Genomic DNA, 25778 nt, shown 5'->3' with positions numbered 1-25778 from the left:
ATGAAAAACTTTCCAACATTGAACTTATACAATTATTAAATTCGTGTCTTGAAAGAGAGTGTATTGATTTATTTCAAATATAATAAAAGTGACATTTTTCTAGTAAATATGATATTAATCTTTAAATTTAAAATCAATAAAAATAAAAGAACGGAATATTTTTATTCGAATGAAAAAAAATTATTTAAAAAATATAGCAAAATATTTTGGTTTATTTTCAACGGTGGTGGAATATTTTGGTATTATTATAATTATTTTGTATAGAGTGGCGAATGAAATGATAAGAAAATCAGCGAATATTGCAAAGTTTTCCTCTTGGTTTATGGGAATTTGTTATTGAGGACTTACAAAACACAAATTTTACAATTGATGCCAAGGTAGTAAAATTTATTTGCACATTCAGATGCCACTTCAAGACGCCATTTCATTTCATTTCATTTCTTTTTCTTGTGTGCTATTCGTAAATTTCGATCAATTCTCTCTTCAAGACGCCGTGAGAAAGAGGACCAATCGAACCTCCACAGCTTCGTTCGTTCATTCACGTTTCCAGTTCCAAAAGTCGCCTCCTCTCAATCTCTGACTATCCTTGTTTTCATCTTTGTAGCGATCTTCAATTTCCTCTTTGAATCCATCGGTGTCCTTTGCTTCCATCCACCAGGAAGAAGAGGACAGTTCCGACGCTTGTAACATCGTTCTTTGTTCGTCCTTGTACTTGATACTTTACTCCACAAGCTCTTAAAATGTTTAGCTGGTGTGTTGTTGATGATGATAACTTGATTCTATCTGTATATGGATTTTCTGAATAACATCAATCAATATATCAGCTGTAAATTGAAATCAAACGTTGTAAGCTAAAGAAGAAATCCTGAATCCGTACTTACTGTGCAAATCCTTCAATTCAGAAACCAACGTCAGATTAAGTGTATTTTTCTTGCATCTGTCTCTGATTTTTGGTTTTTCTAGTTCTGCCTTTACCTCGATGCACTAAGATTTGTGTTGCTCGCGTACAGCCAACTCTGCTGATTTCTTGTAACGAAGTGAGTTTTTGTTTTTTGTTTCTTTAGCGGGTGATTGAATCTAAAATGTGAAGATCTATGATGTTGTAACAGACTGAACTGCTTAGCATAGCTGAAAATAACGCTGAGACATCAGTGACTGTTTGCTAATTCGTTATTTCAGAGTACGAAGTGATGGAATTAGCTCAGTTAGAGGCATTGTGTGAAAGACTTTATAATTCTCAAGACTCTGTGGAGCGAGCCCACGCTGAAAACACTCTGAAATGCTTCTCCATGAATACTGATTACATTTCCCAGTGTCAATACATTCTCGACCATGCATTGACTCCTTATGCATTGATGCTTGCGAGTTCAAGTTTGTTGAAACAAGTCACCGATCATAGCCTAGCTCTGCAGCTCCGTTTAGACATTCGTATTTTTCGAGTCTCTTGACAGCAACTTATTTATTTTTATCGGCATGCTATATCTGATTTCTAAATGGTAGTCATGAATGTTACTTGTAGGAGGCTATCTTATTAACTACTTGGCCACTAGAGGGCCTGATTTGCAGCCTTTTGTCAGTGCATCTTTAATTCAGCTACTATGCCGACTCACAAAGTTCGGATGGTTTGACGATGACCGATTTCGAGACATTGTTAAAGAATCTACAAACTTCCTGGGACAGGTGAAGTGATCATTAATAAAATCTACGTCATAGTTCATATCTAGAGCGGGCATTGTGCCCACTTCCCTTTTCTCACCAGCACAAGCAAAAAATCCATTAATTTATAATCTGATTGGCTGTTGTAGTGGGAGAATGTCTCATCCGGCTTAAATTTAAGGAAAATTTTCTGATCAATAAGAAAAAAAGTCTCTGATATATGTCATAATTGTAATTAGGCCTGGATATTAATTTCCATTATGATTATTTATGAGTTATTAATTGTTTTTGTTAGCTGGCATTACTGTTAATGCAAGTCTCATGCAATGCAACCACGTAGCACAGCAACTAGCAAATATTTTCTTTTAGTCTACATTCAACATTTAGGTTGAACGAGTTTCCTGTTAAATCACAATTATTAAACCAGAATCAGTATGAAAAATATGCTGTGACAATACTAGTACAAAAATGAGATAAAGGGGTTCTGTTTGGTTAGCATCCAGTCCCCCTTCAAAAATTTGTTCTAGAGATTGATTAAAGTTGTTAAACTGAAGTTCGTCGTCATTCCATGGTAAATTTATACAAGGCCCATTTGATATGTTTTTAAAATTCTTGTACTGGTGAAAAATATTCTTGTAGTTGCTCATATATATTTCTTAAAATTATATTGTTTATATTATCATTTTTGGCTAGTCCTTATATTTTTTAAATTATCATTTTTGGCTAGCCCTCCACGTGATGTCTTTTTGTTTGGGAGACTGGCTTAAATCTCCTCTTTGCATGCAGGCAACATCAGAACACTATGCCATCGGTTTGAAGATATTGAACCAACTTGTATCCGAGATGAATCAGGTTGGTTTTCTAATCGCTACCCTTGTTTATGTGATAATGACGATTCCATTTGGGAAAAGGGAAAGTTAAATGCTGATGTTTCTTTAGCAGTTATTTTTCTTGAAATTACTAAGGGGGTGTTTGTCGCTCAGAATTGAGTAGAGTTGGTTGGTAATTATTATGGGGAGTAGTTGAAGAGTTGACAAGAATAATGAGGTGAAAAATCTGAGTTCACATCAATAACGAGATAATAAATCTATTTAATCATTCGTGAACCAAATGGTGGGTGAGTTTTTTTACCCATCCAACCCAACCCAACTAAACACCCCCTAAATTTGATCATAGATTCATAATGAATATTTTGTTGACGAGAGTAGTTATCTGTGGAGGGTTCATCATTATTCCCAGTTGGATACTTCTTTGGTGTTAAAATCATAAGAAGGAATCTACCACATGCCAGTGCACTATTATAATCTCTTGTGGGTTATTTGATTCGAATGAACAGGTATATATGATCTTTCACGGAAAAAATTGTACTCAATAATATTCTTCCAATTTGGGAGGACTATTTCCTTGCTTTCTAAAGATTACCGCTCTTGATGGGCTTCTCTAAATGATGATGAAATTTCTACTTCCGTACTTATGCAGGGAACAGTCTTAAACTAAAGTACCTCAAAGTTTCCCATATACTTTGAGATAGATTTGATGTGGGTCAATCCCTTTGAGTCAGTCCACTTCTTCTCCCGAAATCCTTTCTCTTTAAGTCTCCACTCAATGCTTGCTGTTAATGAAGCATTCTATCCAAGAAATTCACCAGAATTTGACCAAAGCTGTCAAACTAGCTCATCACATCATACGATATTAAGTCTCAAGATTGGATTTTGAGTTATACGTTAGATTGTTTGTTTTCCCTTTGCAAATTTTAGTGATGGGCTTTCTGTAGGTAGTGTCTCCTAGATTCTTGGGATATTTTAAATGGTTGCAGGTTCTTTTCTTACTGGGAGGAGATTTATTCTACCTTTCCTGTTTTCGACTTAATAGATGTCAGGAGTAGAGAAGAGAACTTGAATTCTTGAAGAACTTAGATGATAGTTTGGATAGTATGGATAAGAAACAGCAGGACCAATTTATGATCGTTATTATTTTTAGTGGCGTCTTTCGTGCATTAACGCTAGAATGGAGTCAACTGCTAATGGCAATTCTTGGATTGTGGATAAACGTGTTAGTTCTTAGACTTTTGGTTTGTTATGGTTAGGCTGTAGATGGTAGGTGTGACAGGTTAAAAGAAAGTTTGATTTGATTTTTATTTATCTCCATTTTTTGTGATGTGTCAATTGAATTAATTGATTGATTACTTATGTTTGTTTGATTTATATATGTATATCACTGTTGGTTGAATGAGTTGACTGTTGGTTTGGAGCTGAGATTTTCCAAAATTCTTTCCTCGAGTTAGTTGTATGTGGAATAGAAAAATTCCATGAATCTTTTGTGTGTATCTTCTCTTTGGAGCATATATACACAAACATACTCGTTTCTTATAAAAAGTTGCTACTTTGTCCACCATCACTATATCTAATTGAGAAACCAAACTGTCATGAAGATACATGAAAAAATAGAAGTGGCAATACCAGAAAAAAAAGGCAGCCAATGCTGCTGCTGCTACTACTAACGGTGTCTATACAAAGGACCCGAATTTAAATAATCACAAAAAAGTGCTCCAATCAGCACATGTATGCAGTTTTTTAATTTATGTTATTTATCATTCATGAATATGTTTCATTCTACTGCCTTCTTTTGGTGGGAAACTAAGCATCCCTTTGGGCACTATAACTTATCTTATTTAACATAGAGATCTTTGCAAGGTTTGATCTTGGATTCTTTCTCCCATTTGTTGTGGGATCTTTGGGGAGAGGGAAACAATATAGTGTTTTAAGGGTGTGGAGAGAGGCCCGACTGAGGTTTGGTCTTTGCTGAGGTTTCATATTTCTCTTTGGGCTTCGGTTTCAATGGCCGTTTGTCATTGTGTTCTAGTCAATATCTTACCCAGTTGAAAACTCTTTTCTTTAGTGGGGTTTTTGTGGGCTTCTTTGTTTGTTTGTTTTTTGTATGCTCTTGTATTCTTTCATTCTTTCTCAATGAAAGCTGTCATTTCTAGATAAAAAAAAAAACCTTAGAGATCGATGTTAATTCACCTAAAGGTCTTTGAAGTTTTTCCTGCTCTATATCATTTATCAATGAAATTATTTCTACATCCAGAAAAAAGTCATTCAATGTTTTGTTTGATTTTTCTTGATAATTTTGCTCCTTGTTGAAGACAAGTGCAAAAATGTCTGACTTTTTTGTATGGAGTATTAACTTTAGCTTCCATTTAGGTGTCTAATTCTTTATATTTCTTCATCTGAGTCATTCTATTTCTATTAAATTCGTTTCTTATTTAAAAAAAAATAATAATTAAGTATTTCTATGCTCCCAGGCTTTGCTTTTGTTCACTAGTTTTTTAGATAGGACTTTTGGGCCTCTTCTGAGCTTTATTATTACATTTATTCGAAATAAAATGTAGGGTTTTATTTAAAAAACACCCTTGTGCGTAGGTACTGGCAAATGGCCTAGAGTAATTAGACTTTTTACTACTTATTGCTAGGATAGGAACATTTCTGTATCGATCATTTTCCTACATGGTTTTGAGTTCACTCTAGATCATATTTATGAGGATTAGAAACTAAACTTTTACTTGTTGATTGTAGGTGAAGACATTTTCCGAAGATTTTAGACAGTGGTTATGTTCAAATACTTGTTGGAGGAAAGCATGTTTATTGGCTTTTTGGGGGCTTTCGTGTACTTAGTTTTTAAATTTATATTTTTATATTTATGGTGGTGTAATGTCACACACACGGACTCTCCCTCCCTCCTTGGTCTTCATAGAGGATCACTCATCTTCCATATCTTGTAGGTTGTAATGATTGACATTCAATTAATAAAAATTCTCATTTTGTATGTAACAGCAAATTTGCATTCAGAATCAGTATACCTATTTTGCTGCTCATGTTTATGTAGTTTTAATTGGTTGCCTGCAATAATGTGGATTTTTTTTTTTTCATCTTTTCAAGCACCTTTATGTTGAATTTCATGTTGTATATTATTATGCGCTTCAACTTGTTCTTTTATTGACTTGTTGAATTTTTAGCCTAATCAAGGATTCCCTTCAACCAATCATCGGAGAGTGGCTTGTGCCTTCAGGGACCAAGCGTTGTTCCAAATCTTCCAAATATCTTTAACATCCTTATGTCAGTTGAAGAACGATGGTAATGTGCTAATATTGCTGAGTTGTCAACATGACTAAACCAATATTTTTTAATTTTTTAACCTTTCTATCTTAGAAATTTAGCTTGTTAGATGATGGATTTTATTTTATGTGACTTACAGTAGCTGGTCGTTTGCAAGAATTAGCACTTTCTCTGTCGCTTAAGTGTTTATCTTTTGATTTTGTTGGGACCTCAATTGATGAAAGCTCAGAAGAGTTTGGGACTGTTCAGGTATTTCATTTAGTTATCAATTATTTATCATTTAATATTGTTGTTGAAGATCGGAAGTTTGGGATGCGTAACACCTGCAACAAACTTATGAAAAAGAAGCTACCCTTGTTCTTTTATGGTGTGCTCTTTATGAGAGAGATTTAAAGTTTCTTAACACATGTTTTTCACTAATAAGTTCTCTAGTAGTCTAGTTAAATATGGTGAGTTGTTTCAGAGTTTTGGCCTTAGGTGGTGTAGACCTAGCAATTTCCTAGATAGTTTTTTTGTTTAGGTTTATAAGTGATGTAGACATCAATAAGTAAGGTTGTTTTGTTCGCCAAGTTAAGGCCTTGTGACTTGTTACTGTTATGATTGATAATTGAGGTTTGTGGTCAGAAAGGAACTGGACAATTTGATGCTAAGAGTTGAGATGCTCATGTCCCATCGATTTAGTTTGTTTTTATGACGTTCTTCAACCAAATATTTGTTATATTTCTATATTCTCTCTCTCTCTCTCTCATTCTTCTTCCCCTTTTTATCATGAGTAATGCTAACTCTAGTCTCTCTTTTCTTTTTTCGAGGGTAGGACATAGGAGGAGATCTAGTATCCTCTTTATTTTTCTTTTAACTGGTTGTTCACTGATGAAACTTTCTTATCCAAAAAATATAAAGAGATTGGGATGATCATGGATTGTGTCTGGTGGCCTTGCAGATTCCATCTGCTTGGAAGCCAGTTTTGGAGGACCCTTCGACTCTACAGATATTTTTTGATTACTATGCCATTACTAAAGCGCCTCTTTCCAAGGAGGTTTGTACAACTTATTCATTTTTTGGAGATATTATGATACCTAATTTGAGATCAAATGAATTCTACCAACTTTTTATAAATAAAGTTTTGGCTGGAAAGTTATTCATTGTAAATGTTTATTGGGTACTAGTTTCTTTTGAAACTTGGCTTAAGGTAACTTGCCTTTAGATGAATGAATGTATTGTTTAAATACCTTTAGATGATCATGGAATGGGTCAGTTTTTCTGCCATTCACTCGCTCAGAGAGTTTATATCTTTAGAACATTAGTCTAAGCATTACATCAATGAAAAGTTTTATTTCTTGTTTAAGAAAAATAACCTTAACACATGCGAGATCAATTTGGTTTTGCCATTCACGACTGATTGTTCTCTTAGTCAGGCATTTCCTTGTTAAAATGAAAATAAGCCTCTTCATTAAAATAATGAAATGAGCGTTAATGAATTGAGACTAATACTCAAAGTACAATAGTGAGATACAAGGAAACAATAGCTTAATCCCAAAAAATAGAAAACCATGAACAATCCAAAGAATTAAAAAAAAGAAAGAAAACTATGAATTAACAAGGTTACCCCTTTTGTACCCAGGTATCTCAACTAGGGTACCCCATATTACCCTCATCATATTCTAATACAAGAAACCGAGTAAAAGACAAATACTTAGCATACACGGAAAAAATGAAAGCATTAAAAAGCATTCCAAAAAATAACAATACAACTCAAATACATCAATATGCTAGAAAAATTAAAGCACTCCAATTTAAACATACATCTTTACTAGAAAAAACTTCAAAAGATTTGGAAAGAGTACACCAAGATGAAGCATTAATCTGCGCAACTTCAAAACAATCCATCCAACAAAATGTTTATCATGAAAGACCCCTGGGTTTCTTTCAAACCAAAATTCAGCTAGCAACTCTTTAACCGCATTCGCCCAAAATAAATGAGGGCCAAACTTCAAAGCTGGACTAATCAGAATCTCACTATATTGTCTTAGAATCACCAACAAACACCCATCTAAAGTTGAGAAAAGAGAACAAAGAGGACAAATGGATGGAAATAAACAATGAGAGGGAAGCTTCCATTGCGCTACCAAAGAACAATTCAAGCAACCAAAAATCATTATCCACACAGGTATATTGACATGTCTCGGGCTCTTAGTCTTCTTTAAGGCTTTAATAGCAAATTATTGATAGAACACCAAGTAATGGTACTTATTTGTTCATTAATCAACCAAACTATTACAGAGTACAATACTCAAACCAGTCTTGAAAACACAGAACAAACAAGTACTATTACAGACAATAACCAAGTTCAAAATAAAACATTCAAACATCAAAAGTAATTTACGATAATGGAAAACACTTTCTAAGATTAAAGTAACTGAAAAACTTCTGTAATTCTGCTCTCCAGAAAATACAGCCCCTCCACTTCCAGAAACTGATTAACCACCCCCCCATCTTTCCTTCCATCTCTCCCTTTTAACCTCCCCCCATGTAACTATCTGTGGTCCCCACTAAGGTTGTTTCCATTTCCTCCACTTCCATCACCTGTGCACGTGCAATTCCACTTGTCTTTCTTCTGCTATATTGTATTACAATTGGTGGTCTATCACTTATCTAAAGGGGAAGAAGGGGACTTATTGTGAAAGCCCCATATGCTTCTAACAACCAAATTCGCAGATCCAAGCTCTCTAACACCCTTTTAACTGAAATTTGACCAAGAAGATTCTGAAACTCTATGATCTTATTCTCCTTTAATAATTGATGGAAGAAAATGGACCACGACAAAGAGGTCTTGTCCCATTGATCCAAAACGGAGCCCTTTGGATGGAGAGCAATCATAAATAGCCCCAGGAAATATAAGCTCAAAGGAACTAACTCAATCCAAGAATCAAATCAGCATGCAATTCTATCACCATTTCCAAGCTTAAAAGTAGCCAAAGCATCAAAATTTAACCACATTCTGGAATGCTTATCCAAGCGCTCTGGAAACTGAGACTAGCCTTACCACTCGTATCTATGTCGATTAAAGTAATTTTACCATGAATACTTTGAACAATTGGACACTAGAATGAACTTTCTTCATTGAAATACCTCCAGCCCCATTTTGCTAAAAGAGCCTAATTTCTAGGTATCAAGCCCTCAAAATCAAGGCCTCCCATCATCTCGAGACTTTGTAACCGAGAAAAGAAAGGTTAATGAAGTAACAAGGTGTTCTTGGCAATTCTTTTGTGCATAGTGAAGGAGAAGAACAAGATAGTTTTTTAAGAGAGAATTGAAGATATGATGCAATTTGATCTGTCAGCAAATAAGGCTGCCTACTAAAGGTTTCCCCTTATCTTGAAACAGTTGGTGGAACGGTACCTTAAGAAATTTGGTTTATATTCCAGCTTTATCTTTTTCTTGTGGTCATGAATGGCATAGAGACGTTTGTTATATCCTTGTTTGGAAACATAATAGTTATTCATCCATATTCTCTTGATTTCTGGATTCATATGCTCATTTATGTTTTCGGTTTAAACATACTTTCTGATGAATTTCCAAAATTTTCTTCTAGGCACTGGAATGCTTGGTGCGACTAGCTTCTGTAAGACGTTCTTTGTTTACTAATGATGCCGCTCGTTCAAAATTTTTGGCCCATCTGATGACAGGAACTAAAGAAATCCTACAAACTGGGCAAGGTGCGTTTATTATTGCACCCTTTACTGTCAATATATGTATATGTTTGTGGTTCATTTTATAATTTTTTTCCCTTTATTTTTTAATATTAAATTAATATATTTAGGAGGGGAATGGTTGGGTGGGGGCGAACTAGAAGTCATTTTCCAAGCATGACTTGCCTTGGGCTCTTAAATACAATTTTTTTTATAAAAGAAATTTGTGGCAAGGATATTCTACTTATTTTTGTTTGTATTTTTACATGTTTGTGGGGGTGCCGTGTGAGTTACATGGAGTTTTCAGTGGCCTTTTGCTGCATCCTTGTTGCATGGTTATTAAATTATTATTATTATTTACTTTTCATGAAACGGATACCTACTTTTCACTAAGGGAATAAAAGAGGCTAATGTTCCAAGATGAAAAGAAAAAGGGGTTAAAAAATTGATATTTTGGCCATGCTCATTATTTATGTTAGATAAACGGTGAAATTTGGAACTTGTGAAAATGATAGGATTATAAGAATTATCTGTATAAGAGGTGATTATTATGCTTCATGGCTAACCAGCTTTTAACTTGCTAATGTATCACAATAAGTTTCCAGTTTGCCTTTGTTAACTTCATCCTAATTGACCATGTAATCTTGAAAAGCTGTTTGCTCTTTTCAAACCTAGTTTCTCTCTCTCTCTCTCCCCCCCCCCCCAGCCCCCCTTCTTTTTTCTTTCTGCTAATTGGTTTAGTTTGATCGTTCATTCATTTTTTTCCTCAGTGTATCTAATTTTTATCAAATTCTGGTGAAATGTTTCTCTAAAAAAATCTACTTTTTATTGGTATTCCAGGTTTGGTTGATCATGATAATTACCATGAATATTGTCGTCTTCTTGGACGTTTTAGAGTGAATTATCAGGTATTCCTGTTCACATGCTGTATAGCTACTATACTTGAAAGAAGTGCCTTGTATGAATATATATATATATTATAATTATTTTTTATTTTTTTGAAATTGGAGACAAATCTTTTCATTGCAGAAAATAAAAGGAGAATAATGCTCAAAGTACATGGAAACAATAACTACGTATACTTCTACCTTAAAAAAGTACATATACAAATATAAAAGAAATCCTAAGGCATCATCATTCTAAATAAAAAGACTAAGTTTGATAGACAAAAGCATTCCAATTTAAGCATAAATCTTGATGAAGGAAGAATAGGGTTAATTGGGTAATATTCTAGGTTAATTCTCCTTTTACCTCATTTACAATAAACTCTATAGATATGAGCCTCTTCCCTATTGTATGAGACATATCATTCTAATAAAAGATTCACAAGCTTGATTCTTAGAAGATTATTCCTTGAGGCTACTTTGTCTACATTAATTTTGGTAACAGATCAACCGCCTAAACCAACGTTGACTCTGCTGATGGAAGATCAGAGAACTCTTGGTGATGCCAATTGCAAGAGGGACCTTTTAGTATTGTGCTCGTTATCAAATAACCCACATATATTTAGAGGGTACCCTTTAAAATTTGAGATAAAAAAAAAAGAAAATTAAAGAATTATCAAGAATTAATTTTTACAGCCCAAGAGAAACGTTAAAGGCCTGAAATTACTTTTTTGGTTATAGAACACGATCAAGAAAGGTTGATCCCTATTCACAAGGAAGTTCTCCTTTAGAATAGGAAAGCTAAGTTGCAACCTGTTTTTTCTTCTCTCATTGTCTTGGCTTCTTAAAGGCTTTCACTGCCTTGTTCTTCTGGTTTCTTTTTGTTGGTTATAGTGGGCATATTCTTTGTATTTTCTGTTTTATTTCTTTGTATCCTTGTATTCATAGCATTAGTATCTTTTCATTACTGTAATGGTTCTGTTTTCTTTTAAAAAAATAAATAAAAGTCAATAAATCAGTTCTATACCTACCAGGAGATTGAAATATACTCAAGGATCCATCAAAATGTGTACTTTGATCATGTAGTATTGAAGAAAATAAAAAAACAACGAAAAAAACCCTTTAACGTTCTTTGGGAAAAACGATGCAGAATATAGATAAGTTGTCAGTTAAAGTAAATAATCTTGAAACAGTGAGACCATGCAAAAATCAGACCAAATGAAAAGGAGAGTGAAGAAAAATGATGGAACCGACACAAAATTTCCAAGCAAAGAAGGAACGTGTTAAAGATGGAGCTACCAAATTGGGTAATGATGTAGGCAGGGACGAACAAGACGTGATAAAAGATGGAGTTGATTTGCACAAAAAAATGCAATTGAAGAAAGCAAAAGGTTCGGTGGAGGAAAGAGCGTGATTGAAAAAGGACTCTGATGTAGTAGGATTAGGAACAATCTTCTTTATTGATTAGGATTATGATCAGTTTCCTTGGATTATTAGGATTTGGATTAGTTTCTTTGACTAGTTAAGATTTGGATTAGGATTGGTTTGTTTTACCATTCTCTATAAATAGAGGAGTTGTCTTCTTGTATTGGTAACTTTTGATTCATAATAAAGACTTGATTTGATTCCTGGCGGAAGTTCTTTTTTATCGTTTAGATTACATCAAACTCAAAGTGTAACTAACTTGCGTTCCATGCTATGACCTTTTTATCCCTCTTGTACTGATGGATGATCTGGAGTGGATGCCTAACAATTTGTCAGCAAGCAACTCCATCCATTGGCTCAAATTTGAACGTTAGATTTTGACAGGATATATGTTCCGTAGCCACTGAACTACTCTTTAATTCATCGTACCTGTTATTTTTCTTGCTCTTTTTTTTTTGAAAAGGAAACAAACTCATGCATTAATAAAAATAGGAGCAATAGCTTAGAGTACAAGAGGGTTATACAATGAGCAAATGCTATGACAGTAGAACGAGCTTCTTGTTTCTTTGTTGCTCTTTGATGTATAGATTATAAGTTTTCCCCCAGGATTTGGTCATCTGTTTTTTATGTCTGATAGATCTATGATTAACATGGATATTCTAAATTATCAAATACGAAGCTTTCATATGACTGCAGCTCACATTTAAACGTTGCAGCTGACTGAGCTTGTCAATGTGGAGGGCTATAGTGATTGGATACGTTTGGTGGCAGAGTTTACTTTGAAGTCCTTGCATTCTTGGCAGGTCTGTTGAAATAGTTGATTCTCTATTGGAGTATTTTCTGAATAATCTGTATATATCTTCCACAAATCCTATCTGTGTACATCACTAATGAAAATGATGGGCTGTTGCCAGTGGGCTAGCAGCAGCGTTTACTATCTCTTAGGGCTATGGTCCAGATTGGTAGCATCTGTTCCATATTTGAAAGGCGATGCTCCAAGTTTATTGGATGAGTTTGTTCCTAAAATTACTGAAGGTTTCATCACATCAAGGTTGAACTCTGTGCAGGTAAGTGACTTGTCTTTCTTCTTCGTGACTTGGCATTTTTTGCTTGCAAAGATAAGAAGTCTCTATAATGTGCAGGCTGGATTACAGGATGATCTTTCTGAGAATCCATTAGACAATGTTGAAGTCTTACAGGATCAACTGGATTGCTTTCCATACCTCTGCAGATTTCAGGTCTAAATCTTCTTGTGTAGTTTTTCATTTTTCTTTTTTGGTTTTTTAATTGAGACAATAACTTTTATTACCGGCGCACTGGAATTTATAAAGTTAGCTTCAGCTTTACATGTTTTGATTTTGTACCTTTTGCCTTTTGACCTATGCATTCACCTGAGTGCAGTATGAAACCAGTAGTTTGTGCATCATTAATATCGTGGAGCCCATATTGCGAACATATACGGTAAGGTTATTGATGGGTGTGACTTCGTTGAAATCTTATTTTTCTTGGTGGTAAAGTTAGTCGCTTATATATCTTTTTGACTGGAATAGGAAAGAGCTCGGCTTCAAGGTAGTGATAATAGTGAACTTTCTGTTATTGAAGCCAAGCTTGCATGGGTCGTTCATATTATAGCTGCTATCGTTAAGATAAAACAATGCACTGGTTGCAGGTAAGAATACTCTTCATCTTCACAGGACGGTGGAAATTTCATTTGATAATGATTGATAGCTTTTCCTAATTTTAGCTGTTACTGTGATCAGTGTGGAATCACAGGAAGTTCTTGATGCTGAACTGTCAGCTCGTGTGTTGCAGTTGATAAATGTTACAGACAATGGTCTACATAGCCAGGTAATCCGAAATGCGTGCCTAATGTTTCTATAATTCTCTCCAATGGTACGTGCAGGACTGGTAATTATTTGAGCTACAGTGTATCTACACATCCGACCCACAAATCTTTACAATTTACCATATTGAAAGAAACCAGTCATGAGAATGAAACATAAGAAACAAAAGAATGTGTCAGGAGAGCTTTGTTGTTCCTTTTTGATAATTTATCTCTCTTATCTTTTTCTGTCTACTGATTGGTTGGAGAATTTCTTTTCATTCTTTTAATAAAAAGGGTGGTACCCTTTAAAAAAAACGGAAGGAAGTATTGAGTACAGGAAGTAAAGGTGATTGCTTTAAATGTTGGGCTATTGAATACCCAATGCTCAATAAAGCAAAAAATACACCTTTTAGGAAAAAGATTGTAAGGAGGTAGTTAGTGCCCTCAAAGGTAGAAAATAGCATATCAGTTGGTTCCATTTTAGGGAAAATTTCTAATATCAATAGCTGGCTTTTGGGGGGGTGTGGTTCTCCAAGGTGCTTAAATACCTAACATGTTCCTTTTGAGCAAATTTCATACCTGTAAATTCATGTACCTTTGCTTTCTGCAGAGGTACAGTGAAGCAAGCAAGCAAAGACTTGATCGAGCTATTCTTACCTTCTTCCAGAATTTTCGTAAGTCTTACGTGGGTGACCAGGCAATGCATTCCTCCAAGGTAATTAATAAATATATCATTCAGTTCTATATGATGGTTACATGTCACATCTGTTTATTCTCTTTTCAATTGCAGCAGTTATATGCGCGGTTGTCTGAACTCCTTGGACTTAATGATCATCTTCAACTGTTGAATGTGATTGTCAGCAAGATTGCAACAAATCTCAAGTGTTACACTGAGGTGAAAGATTGAGTCATTCTTTATAATTATGATAGCTGGGTGTTATGGATTTAAATCAGGCCCTTGTGTATATTCCCAGAGTGAGGAGGTCATTGATCACACTTTGAGTTTGTTTCTGGAGCTGGCATCTGGGTAAATCCTATTAAAGTATTTTAGTTAAAGAATTTAAATCATACGTTATAGTTTGCTTATTGCCCTCTTGTCTCCTCTCTCTCCCCCCATTTGTCAGATATATGACAGGGAAGCTGCTTTTGAAATTGGATACTGTTAAATTCATTGTTGCAAATCATACGGTACTACTTGCTCAATGATATCTTTTTAGTTCCTTACTCATCTATCTGAGTCAAATTATATTATATCCTTCACACATTTCATTTAAAATTTTAGAGGGAGCAGTTTCCTTTTTTGGAAGAATACAGATGTTCACGCAGTAGGACAACCTTCTATTACACCATTGGCTGGTTAATTTTTATGGAGGAAAGCCCTGTTAAATTTAAATCTTCAATGGAACCACTGTTGCAGGTTAGTTTCTCTATTTTCTGTCAAATACATACGTACGGATGTGTATACTTGCTGGACATGCGCATGTCCATCTTTTTCTTTCTCTAACTTTTTTTTGAAATGGAGACAAGAAGAATATAAAAGTAGAAACATCTTTCTTTCTCTAACTCACCTGCCACTGTTAGAAATCTTATCAAATTATTGGTCTAGGTTTCTAAATGATAAAACCTTGCCAATGAAAAAACACACTACTTGAATCATTATTTCTTCATTTAGATTTTAAACTATTGTTTCTAGTTAAACCTTCATGGGTTGGCTTAGTGGTGCAAAATGAGACGTAATCTCAATGATGACTATCTAAGAGGTCATGAGTTAACCATTATGGGTTGGCCTAGTGGCCACCTACCTAAGAATTAATTTCTTACCAGTTTCCTTGACACCTAAGTATTGTAGGGTAAGATGGCTGTCTCGTGAGATTAGTGGAGGTGTAAATACAAAAAAATAATTATTGCTTCTAGTTGAGCTTCTTATTATTTTTCTAAATTTTCCTCCTTGGGAGTTTTTTTAGTGATCAGTCTCCCTATGAAAAGTTGGATGACATCTATATTACAAGCAAGTAAATTTGGAAAGTGATTTAGAATTTTATCTTTGTATTTTCCGCAAAGAATCTTTCTTTGCTGTGAAAGGAAAAGTGGTTTGTTCTCAACAAAAAATTATTAAAATCATTCAAATTGGGAAAGCCTTTTGAAATCTTCATGTATCCATCCCTTTTTGTCAATTTAATATATTGTTTCTTGTCCAAAAATTAATTCAACCTCAAGTTTGAGGACTGAGATTAGTACTGGTACTTTATTTATTTATTTTGAGTACGTATGTAGTACTGGTTGACGTGAAGAACTAATCAAAACAAAAATATATACAAGTAAGGTATGGCTACTGCATGTGTGGAGCATAATTTATGAAATGAAGAAATATACTATCGTTTGGGAAAGTTGGCGTGCTCATTTATGAATGTCTTGTCCTTTTGCTTTCGCACCTTTGAAATGAAAATTGATTTTATAACTACGATGCCGTGGTGGGAAGGTCTATGATTGTATCTACTCATATAATTAGCTTGTTCTAGCTTTTGGTCAATTGAGATTTGTAATATTTTAGGTTTTTATCAAATTGGAATCAACTCCCGAGTCGATGTTTCGTACCGATGCTGTAAAATATGCACTTATTGGGTTGATGAGAGATCTCCGAGGGATTGCTATGGCCACAAACAGGTAACTTGTTTAAAGTTTATTATTATTCCATCATTGTTTTAAAAATCCCACCCAGGCATTGACCTAGACGCTAGCGCACGGCAAGGCGCATGTCTTATGTGAAGCCGTGAGGCAATAAGCCCTGGCCTTTGGGGTATTTTCATTAGTTTGAAAAATATAATAATAATTAGGGTTCATCCTTCTTTATTAACTATAAATAAAATAAGATTTGCTAAGCTTAAATGCAAAATTTCTTATGCCTTGAGCTTTAAAACATCGATCTCAATCCTTTGACCTATTTATGTACGCTTTCTCCTTCATAATTCAGTCGCAGAACGTACGGACTTCTATTTGATTGGTTGTACCCTGCACATATCCTTCTCCTCTTGAAAGGCATTTCTCATTGGACAGACACGCCAGAGGTATTTGATAGATAGCTAATTATTCACGCTTATTTGTTGACACTATCATTTTACGAAGGCAGCTGTCCTTGTTAATAGAAAAAGGGTTCTATGCCTGTATTATGTATATATGTATTGAAAAAGCATGATGTACAAAGGCATTAAAGTCTGAATTAAATAGCAATAACGTACAATAACTTAAAAGATATAAAAGCATTATTTAGATTAAAAGAAGAAAATGGCATTTACATATTTTTTAAAGTATATCAATATTTTTTTTAAAGTTATGCCTTCCATAGTAGCCCCCTATCTAGGAATTAATTTCCTAGGAATTTCCTTGACACCCAAATGTTGTAGGGTCAGACAGGTTGTTTTCATAGGATTAGTCAAGGTGCGCATAAGCGAGCGCAAACACTCACGGATATAAAAAAAATATGCCTCGGAGAAAGTAAAGCTTAGTTTATAAAACAAATTACTTTATGTAAAAAAAACTATATTTAAAGTATATGAAAATAATATAAACAAATCAAACTTCACGCCTAGTAGTCTAGAAAACGATAAAATGTAAATTGTATTAATAGGAAAAAAGAAAAGAAAAAACCAAAATCACGCTTAGTTAAAAGAAATTAATTAATGGAGGAAAAAGTCACTCTCAATGAAAAAAAAAACATTCTTTTGCAAAAAATCGAGATCAAACATAGGTATAGGTTCATAAAAAGAACGACCAACTTCAAGTTGAAGTGATGCATATTAGGCTTGAAATACTTATAGATCTGCTTATTGTTCTTTTCTTGGAGGAAAATTAGTTACATGGAGTAGCAAAACTCAAAATGTAGTGAAGTGTTGGATTTTCTTCATATTATCTATATATTGGATACTAATATATTTTTTTCTTCATATTTGAAGTATTTTATTGGTAGACGGTCTTCCTTTTTCTGTAAGAAGACCTTTCATTTCTTCCTAAAATTCAAGTTTTATTTCTTTTAACAAGTTAGAGTTGACGCACCATGTCAATTAAAAATTACAAGGCAGGATCGTGTTCGGCTTTTCTTTGTGGTCTTGAAATTACCAGCGTGTCTTAACATCTTGGTTATATCGGAAACCAATTTTTTGCATCATATTTTCTGGTCATAAACATGAATGTATTTCACTGTTCCATTTATTACCGCGTATTCTCTTCTTTAGATTTTACAACTATATTCTATATATATTTATTTAGAATAGAACACGTATTGAATTATATTGATTAATATATACAGGTAACAACCCCATTATTGAAGTTCATGGCTGAGTTTGTGTTAAACAAAGCACAACGCTTGACTTTTGACTCATCTTCTCCCAATGGCATACTTCTTTTCCGAGAAGTCAGCAAACTAATTGTTGCTTATGGATCAAGGATTTTATCTCTCCCAAACCCAGCTGATATATATGCCTTCAAATACAAGGGAATATGGATTTCATTGACTATTTTAACTAGAGGCAAGTATATAACCATCTTATTACTGTAACTTACTATTTGTGTGGGTGATATATTTTTCTTTCTGTCTTTGATTCAAGCACTAGAAATTATAATTTCGTTTTGAAAGATGCTGTTAACATTTGTCAGCCACTAATTTTACCTTTGTGAGTGGCTGCATCCATTTTGTCGTTTTTGTTAGGTCTTGTTAATCTTTGGGTAGCTTATGATTCTAAGTTAGAGTCACATTTCTAAGTTCACTTGTATTGGTCAGGTTATTCATGCAATACTGCACATCGTAAAAGGTTTTTCTGTGCTGATTAAAATGAAAATCAGATCATTGTTCTCTGAGAAATTTTAGGAACTATTATGTGAACTTAAAATTTTAAGAACTATCGTGTGAACTTGAAACTTATGCTGTTAAGTTTTCTATGAATTGCTGCCGCAGCTCTTGCTGGAAACTATGTCAACTTCGGGGTTTTTGAACTCTATGGTGACCGAGCACTTTCTGATGCAATGGATATTGCTTTAAAGATGACACTTTCAATTCCTTTGGCTGACATATTGGCATTTCGAAAGGTGTGTAAACTTTTTCCCATGGCTTATGATTTTAGTTTCAAGTACATGATCATCGTGCTTATCATATATACGTGATCAAACTTTTATATTTTATAATTGATGCACAATCCTTTCATTATCTATATTATCAAATTGGCAAATTGTTAAAACCACCCCTAAAGTATGGTGGTAGTTGCAATTACATCCTCAAACCTTCAAAAACGACAGTCGGACCCTCAAGCTTATGATCATGGTAAAAATTGAACCAACTAATGATAAAAATTGAATCCTCAAAATTATTTAACTAGTAGTCTAGTTCAATTTATACAATTACGTAACTTTGAAAATCTAATTTTAAACTTTGGATAAATTTGATGGCTTAATTTTTAATTTTGAAAGTTTAAGGGTATAATTGCAACTCCGACTATCAGTAATATTTTCTTCAACGTATATATAAAACTAACGCTATTTATTTTATGATCATTGATCTATTTCTTTCTCAGTATAGGCATTAATAAAAATAATGTTGAAAATTTAGGGTTAGTACATTATGTTGACGTACATTGTATTTTTATATTAATTTTTGTGTTAAAAACTATAACTGAACTATTTTTTATATTATTTTTATTCGATATAAAGTACAGCTAAATTTTGTATACATCAACAAAAGGTAATAGAGTTTGGAAAAAAATGTAAACATTTTTATATGATTTCTTTTGATGAGATTCATTCTTTTTACAAAATAGTGAACTAATTGTTGTTCTTTTTTCCTTTTTCCTATTTCCTAAATTGTTCATTTCTACTTATATTGGATATACAAAATCAATTTCGAAGAACAAATTTGAAATGAAAATTATGTTCCCCAAAAAAAAAAGCTTCGATACAATAAATTATAATAACATTTATTAATAGACTACTTATCTCCATCCTTGTCACACGCGCAAGGATGGCCCAAACTGGACTTAACTTAGAAATTTGGGATAGTGGCAAATTTAGCCATTAGATGCAAAATAATAAAGTATATAACAACATTTTAATAAAATTGCAAATATAGCAAAATTTGTCAAATTCTATCAATGATAGAAGTCTATCACCGATAGACCATGTTGTAAATATTGGTTTATCATTGATAAATCATACAAATCTATCGATAGGTTTGCTATATTTGCAATTTTTTTTAAATGTTTATATCCTTAATTATTATTCCTAAAATGGTCATCAATTATGATTACCCAAGAAATTTACATATAGCCCACTGGGGGCTTGAAACACTTTTGCCCAGAGCAATATTGTTCAATTTTGAAATCGGGAAGAATTTTTACCTAATAATATTAAAGGTTTTAGTATTGAGGGGGGTTCAAGCTCCTCTGGCCCTTGGTAAATCCACCACTGCTACAAGGTATTGCTTAACTTAATAAAAATTTAATCATAACCTGCACACCATAACTTGCTCCAACTTCTTGTTGCTCAAATTAAATTTAATTGTAACTTTGCACTTCTTGTTGCTCAAATTAAATTTAATTGTAACTTTGCACTGCCCTTTCTTTTCTTTTTGATGATGCAATAGGGGAGTAATTAAGTCATTGAAGGCCCCATTTATTTCTATCGTTCTTTCTTTGGCCTTTTTGTTCATTAATCTCCAGCTCCAAGAGTGAGGCACTTTTGTTTTTAACAAGAATATTTCCCATTGATATAATGAAAAATAATAAATGTTTAAGGAATACAAACTCCCATTGGGTGTGAAACAAAAAATATCTAGAATGAGAGGCAATTATAATCAAATAGAGCTCAGCCCTGTAATAATAAATCTATAAATGCTTCATGCATTATTAAGAGCTTCTCAGCAACTGCTCAGTGAGCAAGTCATCTTTTAAAAGTTCTTCATGCAAATAAGTTACACTAACTTCCTCAAGGAAAGGCCACTTAATAATCGGAGTATGAAAAGTTTCATTGGACAACACCAAAATAAATGTTATATCGACAACCTTTTCTCCAATCAAAGCATTAAGAACGGGAACATACAATGCTACTTTGAAACTCTACATGAATGTTAGCTAACATTTGAAAAACTAATTTTTCAGCCGTTCTATCCTATTAAGACTGTTAGATAGCACAAAGCTCCATCTCAAAACCAATTGACAATGAGAGGAGCAACTCATCTATCTTATTCAGATTGTGAGGTCCCTTCATTTTATAATTTGGGATTCTCGACATGCCCCATCAAGATAGTACTTTCATTTTTATCTTCTTAGAACGACATACTCGGGTCACAAGGAACGCAAGGGAATGTTGGGGTTGTTAGTTGCTGAATCCGGGTTCTGATTGTTGAGTCTAGGGTGTTACAGATGGTATTAGAGAAGATTCTCTTCTAGTTTGAGGACGAACCAAGCGAAAGTTGTTGGGATGAACCAAGGGGGACATATATGAACCTATATCACATCTGAATTAGAAGGATCCCGATGATGTGAATGTAAATTGTATGGTTAAGAAAGACCTAAAAGAACTGAAAGTTACTATTTTACCAACAAAGCGCATCTTCCTTTTTGGTGGCTCAATCAAAGGAACTCCAAAGTTAAGTGTGCTTAGCTTGGAGTAAACCTGTGTTGATAACCTCTCGAGAATTTTCCTAGGATGCATGAGAGAGGACAAAGTATGTTGAAAAGACCTGTGTTGGTTTGTGGAGACAACTTACACTCTTATAAGTTTTCAAGACAAGCAAGGAGTAATCGGGTTGCAGGGGACACAGGAGAATGCAAAAGCCTTCAGTTGTTGAATTTGAATTTCGCTCTTGATCCTGGGGAGTTACGAACATCCTTGGATCTGATCCCAATTTATTTATTTTTCTTCTGGACTGAATGCCCGTTGGGGATTCTTGAGATCTGACTTTTAAATTATTTTCCTTGTACTTTACTTTTCTTTTGACGGTTCACTGTTTCTTTGCAGCTGACCAGGGCTTATTTTGCTTTTCTGGAGGTTTTGTTCAGCAGTCATATTGTTTTTATTCTAAATCTTGACACAAGCACGTTCATGCATATAGCTGGTTCTCTCGAATCTGGCCTCAAAGGTCTGGATACAAATATCTCATCTCAGGTACATGATTTTGCATAGCTTTTCTTTCTACAATTCTCTTTTTTCCGCTTATTGTTTATTTTCTATTTTTAAACATAAGAATGAAACATTTCATTGAATTTCTGGGAAGAGATTATGGCTTGGAAAGTACGACGAATAAAGGATTAAATTTTCAAGAATAATGCAACCCTTTAAGCTAATATCAAATGAAGAAAAATCTACTAAGTCTTGGAGAGAGAACACCGTGATGATTTTTTTTTCTTTTGTCACGACTCACCATGAAACTTCATTCTAGCAGATTCAAAATGATAAAACTATGAAATATGTTGTCTTTGAAGATTTGGAGATCCCATTAGATAGCTTTGATAAAAGAAAACACACACACAAACATAAAACCACAATAAATTCCAAAGGAGCATTTCCACCACTGTCCTTCCCGATAAAAAATCCACCTTAATCAATCAAATTCCAAACTCACCTAAGATGGAACAACGAATAATAGACATATAGTATAAGGGGATACTTGATATCGTTGAGTGGCCTTCACAAGAAACATTGAAGTGTTTCCATCTATCCAAGAATTGAGAAAGAACTTTATCTTTTTCATCAAGGAAACCCTCAAATAACTTCTATAATGCATATTCTCAATCAATGCACTAAGAATTAAAATGGTGAAAGTGGATCGCCTTGATGAACGCTATGAGATTAAAATTCTTCCTTTAGGTCTACTATTTATAAATATAGAAAATTTAGGAATGCAGCCACGGAATAAAATCCACTGAGTCCATTTTCCCCTAAAGTTTTTCAGTTTCAACACTTCTTCCAAAAAGTTCTCAATCAACTATCAAATGATCACTCGATAAAATTATTTTTTTTTTCTTTTCTTTTGGCTAATCAATGTATTCCGCATTGCGCACATGTATCTTGAGGTCTTTTAATTTCTGTTGCAGTGTGCATCAGCTGTTGATAACTTGGCAGCTTTCTATTTCAACAACATCACCATGGGAGAGGCTCCATCTTCACCTGCTGCGATTAACCTCGCTCGCCACATTGTAGATTGCCCCACTTTCTTTCCAGAAGTAAGAAACTTTCTTGTTTTCATCCAGAAGAATTTTCAACTTTCTAGCATTGGCTGTACAAATTTATTCAAGTCAAGAATGCATCTTGGTTCTAGTTTCTATAGTTTTCTATATCAGGCTAACTGATAGGGTGTTATTTCAGTGAAGAAATAACTGAAATGGATCATAACCTAGTAGCTTTCAGCTTTTGTACGGTAATTTATTAGGTTATCTTTACCCCATTAGTTTTTCTTATATCGAACATTATTATTAACTGTTACCTTGGAGATTTTCTATTTTTGCTGAAAATTCCCCACAATGGATAAATGTAATACAAGAGACTTTTCTATCTAGGTAATTAATTATAAAAGGAAATAACATTACAAATAATTAAAAGAAATAAATGGCTGTACACAAATCTACATTAACTCATTGACCTGAGCCCATTTGGGAGGGAGAAATTATAAGATAAATCTCAAGTGACAGCTTTAGTTATGTTCAGTTTATCTAACCTAACCTGTTTGTGGGTTTGTTTCATTTGTAATCTTTAATATTTCTCTTCTGAGATACAAGAATATGTTTGTCACATTTGCAGATTTTGAAGACCCTTTTTGAGATCGTTTTATTCGAGGATTGTGGTAACCAATGGAGTCTTAGCAGACCAATGCTGAGCTTGATACTTATAAGTGAACAGGTACAATGGTTTGCACTCTTTCCATTTATTAAATCTTAAAAGAAGTGTATGAATTGTTAGGTAGAGGAAAGTTTGTGACTATTAGCTTCCTTTGCTTGCGTCTCATTTGAACAAATTATATGTCAATTATGATTGTAGGTGACTTATTTCTAAAGGATAGTTGCAAATTTAGCAATTAGATTCAAAATAATTAAGTATATAGCAACATTTCAAAAAAATTGCAAATATAGCAAAATTTGTCAAATTCTATCAATTATATAAATCTATCACCGATAGACCATGTTATAAATATTGGTCTATCAGTGATAGACCATACGAAGTCTATCAGTGATAGTTTTGTTATATTTGCAATTTTTTTTAAATTTTGCTGTATTCTTAATTATTATTGTTGAAATGGTTATCAATTGCAATTTCTTTATTTTTTCTAATTTGTTATTTTAACAAGTAGAACTGCAATGATTGTAGGTGACTTATTCCTAATTTGTTGTTTTATTAAGTAGAACTGCAATCAAGAATTACACCACCCTTTTATTTCCAGAAGTTCGATTGGTTCTCTAATTCCTTCCTGACCCCCATTCCTCTACATCCACCAACAAACTGTTTTTAAAAATGTGAAGCACATACTTCGCTTTTTTATTTTCTTTCATCTATTTCCTTGTGTTCAAATGAAAAATTATATCATTGATCTATTGTTTCTATTTGAAACATCAACTATCAATTTATCATAGAGTGAACAAAAGCTATAACAACTTAGAGGCGGGTAGAGAGAAATGGAGACTTTTCTCAGTCTATCATTATTTTTCTTTTGGGCGTGCAAATAAATGGTTGATCAGTATTACCTAGAACGTGACCTTTAAAACTATCACTTGTTTGCAGATGTTTACCGATTTGAAGACCCAGATCTTGGCTTCCCAGGCAAGTTGCCTTTTCCCTTATTAAATTGAAATGCAATTGACTGGTATTGATGAACGTTGCAGGAAACTGCCTTTAAACTTAGACGTTAGGAGTGAATGTGGATAAAAAATAATCAAATGAAAGATTATTGTTAAAAGTATTACAAATTTACCCTTTTAGTCCTTGCATTTTGAGTTTGATTTCGTTTTATTCTCTAGGTTTCAAAATATTGCAATTTTACATTTTAGATTAAGTTTTGATATTTGATCCCCTAGGTTTCAAAATTTATTCTTTAACCTCGATTTTTTTTTAAATACTCACTTTTAGTCTTTTGACTTTATTGTGTCTTAGTTACTTTAAAAGAAAAAGAGAATTTATCATAAATAGTAAAAAATTGAAACAATTTACAAAATATTGCAAGAAAAACTCAAATGAGCTATAGAGAATTTGATGATTTTGTTATAGTTTGTAAATAGTTTCAATTTTTTTGCTACAGTTTGTAAATAGTTCTAATTTTTTTGCTATATTTGAAAATGTCCCTCAGGTAAAATTTATATTTCGAATAATAGTGGAACTTAGTTAATTATAATTCATTTTCTAGGCTCCCATATTAAAACCTGAGCACCAAAATGTTCTTTTTTCTCCCTTTTTTTTCTTCCTATCTGAAGGATGTGCAAGGTAACTTTAATTTCAGCTCTCCTTAATTTCCCCTTTTTTTAACGCTCATTTGTTGTGTCAAAATGCAGGCAGTGGATCAACACCCACGCCTTTCCCTCTGTTTTGAAAAACTAATGGCCGATGTCACGCGAAGCCTTGATTCAAAGAACAAGGACAAGTTCACTCAAAACCTGACTGTATTTAGGCATGAATTTCGTCTTAAATAGTTTGGATTCCTTGTGATCTGATTTGACGATGAATTGTCTGCTCATGATATTTGTTCTCTTGGGGGACGGGAAAAAATGACAAGGAAAAAAAGAACAGAAAGACAAACCGAAAGAAATGAAAAAGAACAAATTCTATCAGGTGATTGGAGTGTGTCCTGAGCAGAGTGTTCTTTCATAATAGTAACGTTTGGCCGAAGACCAAGAAGCGAAAAGCGGATCACTTGAAACAGGTCTCCACAGTGAGTAAAGGTATGTTTTTGTGTCCCCCCAATTATGATTTGTCTTTAATATTTGTGCTGAATAAGATTGGTATTAGTTCAATTAGAGATCTGAAATGGTAGTAACTTTTGGATATCTGAAAAAGGGTGGTTTGGGATTTAGTTTGGTTAAGTAGATGCTCATATTAGATCAATTCTTTTTAGAAAACAGCTTTTCAGGTGTCTAGAGGGTGATGTAATGTACAATGATGTCTAATATTCTTTATACCTTGTTGATAATAGAAGAAAAGCAGATTTGTTTTTTAGTTT

At 33.6% G+C, this 25778-nt stretch overlaps 1 protein-coding gene across 6 annotated transcripts; it reads left to right on the top strand.

The window, feature by feature from the left end:
* The first annotated feature begins 310 nt into the window (after positions 1 to 310).
* LOC101213454 (exportin-7) lies at positions 311 to 25778 on the top strand. Of its 6 annotated transcripts, XM_031888008.1 has the most exons (30): positions 311 to 922; positions 1011 to 1037; positions 1180 to 1428; positions 1520 to 1680; positions 2443 to 2508; positions 5672 to 5789; positions 5911 to 6020; positions 6712 to 6807; positions 9364 to 9487; positions 10301 to 10368; positions 12486 to 12572; positions 12684 to 12836; positions 12912 to 13007; positions 13171 to 13230; positions 13320 to 13438; positions 13530 to 13617; positions 14205 to 14309; positions 14385 to 14489; positions 14569 to 14621; positions 14719 to 14782; positions 14877 to 15011; positions 16146 to 16258; positions 16566 to 16659; positions 17898 to 18117; positions 18543 to 18673; positions 21596 to 21742; positions 22672 to 22800; positions 23375 to 23473; positions 24350 to 24388; positions 25114 to 25778. In XM_031888008.1, exons 3-30 carry the CDS (start codon positions 1191 to 1193, stop codon positions 25249 to 25251), a joined length of 3156 nt encoding a protein of 1051 aa, XP_031743868.1. In that variant the 5' UTR covers positions 311 to 922; positions 1011 to 1037; positions 1180 to 1190; the 3' UTR covers positions 25252 to 25778. The 6 variants fall into 6 exon arrangements, with proteins under 6 accessions (XP_031743868.1, XP_031743869.1, XP_011657453.1 ...); XM_031888009.1 differs by lacking the exon at positions 1011 to 1037 and having other exon boundaries at positions 311 to 698; XM_011659151.2 differs by having other exon boundaries at positions 311 to 1037; positions 5914 to 6020.

Source organism: Cucumis sativus, chromosome 6, assembly GCF_000004075.3.
Source record: "Cucumis sativus cultivar 9930 chromosome 6, Cucumber_9930_V3, whole genome shotgun sequence".
Taxonomy (NCBI): domain Eukaryota; kingdom Viridiplantae; phylum Streptophyta; class Magnoliopsida; order Cucurbitales; family Cucurbitaceae; genus Cucumis; species Cucumis sativus.
Note: the sequence above shows the minus strand (reverse complement) of the source record. Positions and strands in the feature narration are given on the sequence as shown.